This window comes from Wasmannia auropunctata, unplaced genomic scaffold (assembly GCF_000956235.1).
Source record: "Wasmannia auropunctata unplaced genomic scaffold, wasmannia.A_1.0 LD334344.1, whole genome shotgun sequence".
NCBI lineage: Eukaryota > Metazoa > Arthropoda > Insecta > Hymenoptera > Formicidae > Wasmannia > Wasmannia auropunctata.
In genome coordinates this window covers 3,771-5,598 of record NW_012028546.1, presented here as the reverse complement: position 1 = coordinate 5,598, position 1,828 = coordinate 3,771, and the positions used below count along the sequence as shown (strand labels likewise).

Sequence of the window (1,828 nt, the reverse complement as noted above, 5' to 3'; positions counted from 1 at the left end):
CGCGCTAGGCGACCGCGGTCCGCGGCTGTCGGGCGTATCTTGCTGCGCTTTCAAATTTAACGATCTTTATAAATTAATATCTCGATAATTATTGCGAAAATTGCAAAATGGTAGAGGACTTTTCTGTTCAGTTTGGCCCACTCTACCTGTCCACGAATGCTTTACCATTGATCAGTAGCAGACACCTTGAATATGTATATAATATATGCATAATAAATTAACCGTTTCAGTAATAATTATTTTAAGCACATTATTCATAATCATATAATGTTTTGTTTGTCCTCATAAAAACTAAAATTTGTAAATATCTTTTAAAATTCTTTTTTATGTAGATAATTAATATTCATTGTTGTAGAAAAATTTCAAGCCTACGATTATGGACATTTCAATAATTACAAACAATATGGACAGATAACACCCATAATGTATGATCTTAAAAAAATTACTGCACCCTTGGCTTTATTTTATGGAGCTAATGATTTGCGTACTCCAAAATCGGTAAAGCTACTATTAATTTTTATAAAAAAACATCTTTTGATTAAAAATTATATATTAAAAAAAAAATAAAATTTTTAAACTACATATTAACTAAATATACTACAGGTATATTGTACTATACATATACATATATACATATTATATATTATTATATTATTACAGGTATATTGTACTATATACATATTATAAATGTACTTTGCACATACCTAATACATTTGTAATAAGAATTTTATTTGCTTCATGTAAGCTATAATTAATTTAGGTAAAGAATTTATAAAAAAAATATTTTTCTTTGTAAATAATTTAAGATTACCTTGAGTTTTTAAATAGAGCTGTATGATTTTTATTTCATATTATTATATGAAATATCTTCCTTTATTGTTTTCTTCCCCCGTTTTCCGTCATTCTTTATCTTTCATCTCCTTTTTTTCCTTCTTCTCTTCTATCTCTCTCTCATTTCATTTGCCTATATTATTATTTATATATATGAAAATAGCCTTTACGAAATAATTTCTTATATTTCTCTTATTATTATTACTGACTTTATCTTTTATACTTTTGTTTCCAGAGTGTCCTCGAGACATACAGGCACTTGCCGAATATTATCGTGCTAGAAGAAAATCCATATAAGTTATTTAATCATATGGATTTTTTATGGGCCATCGATGCTAAAACTCTAATGTACGATCGTTTAATAGAACTACTACAAGAGTTTGATAATAGGTGTGAACAATCGATGATAAATTAATCTGGTCTGTGCCAAAGATAATGAGACTAATTCTGGAAAAACTGTTTTATTGAAAATATTAGGGGATACACTTAGTTTTTGCCGTATTTTTCTTGAAAAACGTATTTGTTTCGATAAGAATATGAATTAATATCTTACAATTAGTCAAAATATTTTTCACTGTTTTTTATTACTTTTTCCCATCTTTCTGGCAAAAGTGATTCTGCGACGATAAAACGAGCTGTCTTTTGAAGCAAACCATGTATCCACCCATTTTCCTATTTGTTCGTAATTGGAAAAATGTGTATCAGCGAGCGCGTGTTGCATCGATCGAAAAGGATGGTAATTCGATGCAGAGATCAAGTCTGGAGAATAAGCTGGGTGCAGGAGAATTTCCCATTTGTAAATGTTTCTTTCATATATTCTGAGATATTCAAGGAAAATCTTGTCTCAAAGTTTAAAAAATTGTTTAGAGTCCCGTCAGTGGCCCGACCAACATTCAAGCGATGCTGGAAGGTAGAAATTATCGACACATTACAGTTTAGTAAATTTTTCCGAATTGATTGAACGGAATTGAAAATCCTTTCAGAGGATTAAAATAGA

At 29.1% G+C, this 1,828-nt stretch overlaps 1 protein-coding gene across 1 annotated transcript in view; it reads left to right on the top strand.

Moving 5' to 3' along the window:
* The window catches only part of LOC105458744 (lipase 1-like), a gene marked incomplete at its 5' end in the record, with an annotated part of 4,222 nt that extends 2,462 nt beyond the window's left edge, over nt 1–1,760 (top strand). Inside the window, 2 exons of the mRNA XM_011704265.1 lie at nt 356–498; nt 1,067–1,760. Of these exons, the coding sequence (XP_011702567.1) occupies nt 356–498; nt 1,067–1,246 (323 nt within the window). The remainder of the gene's footprint in view (nt 1–355; nt 499–1,066) is intronic.
* Between the last annotated feature and the right edge of the window lie 68 nt (nt 1,761–1,828).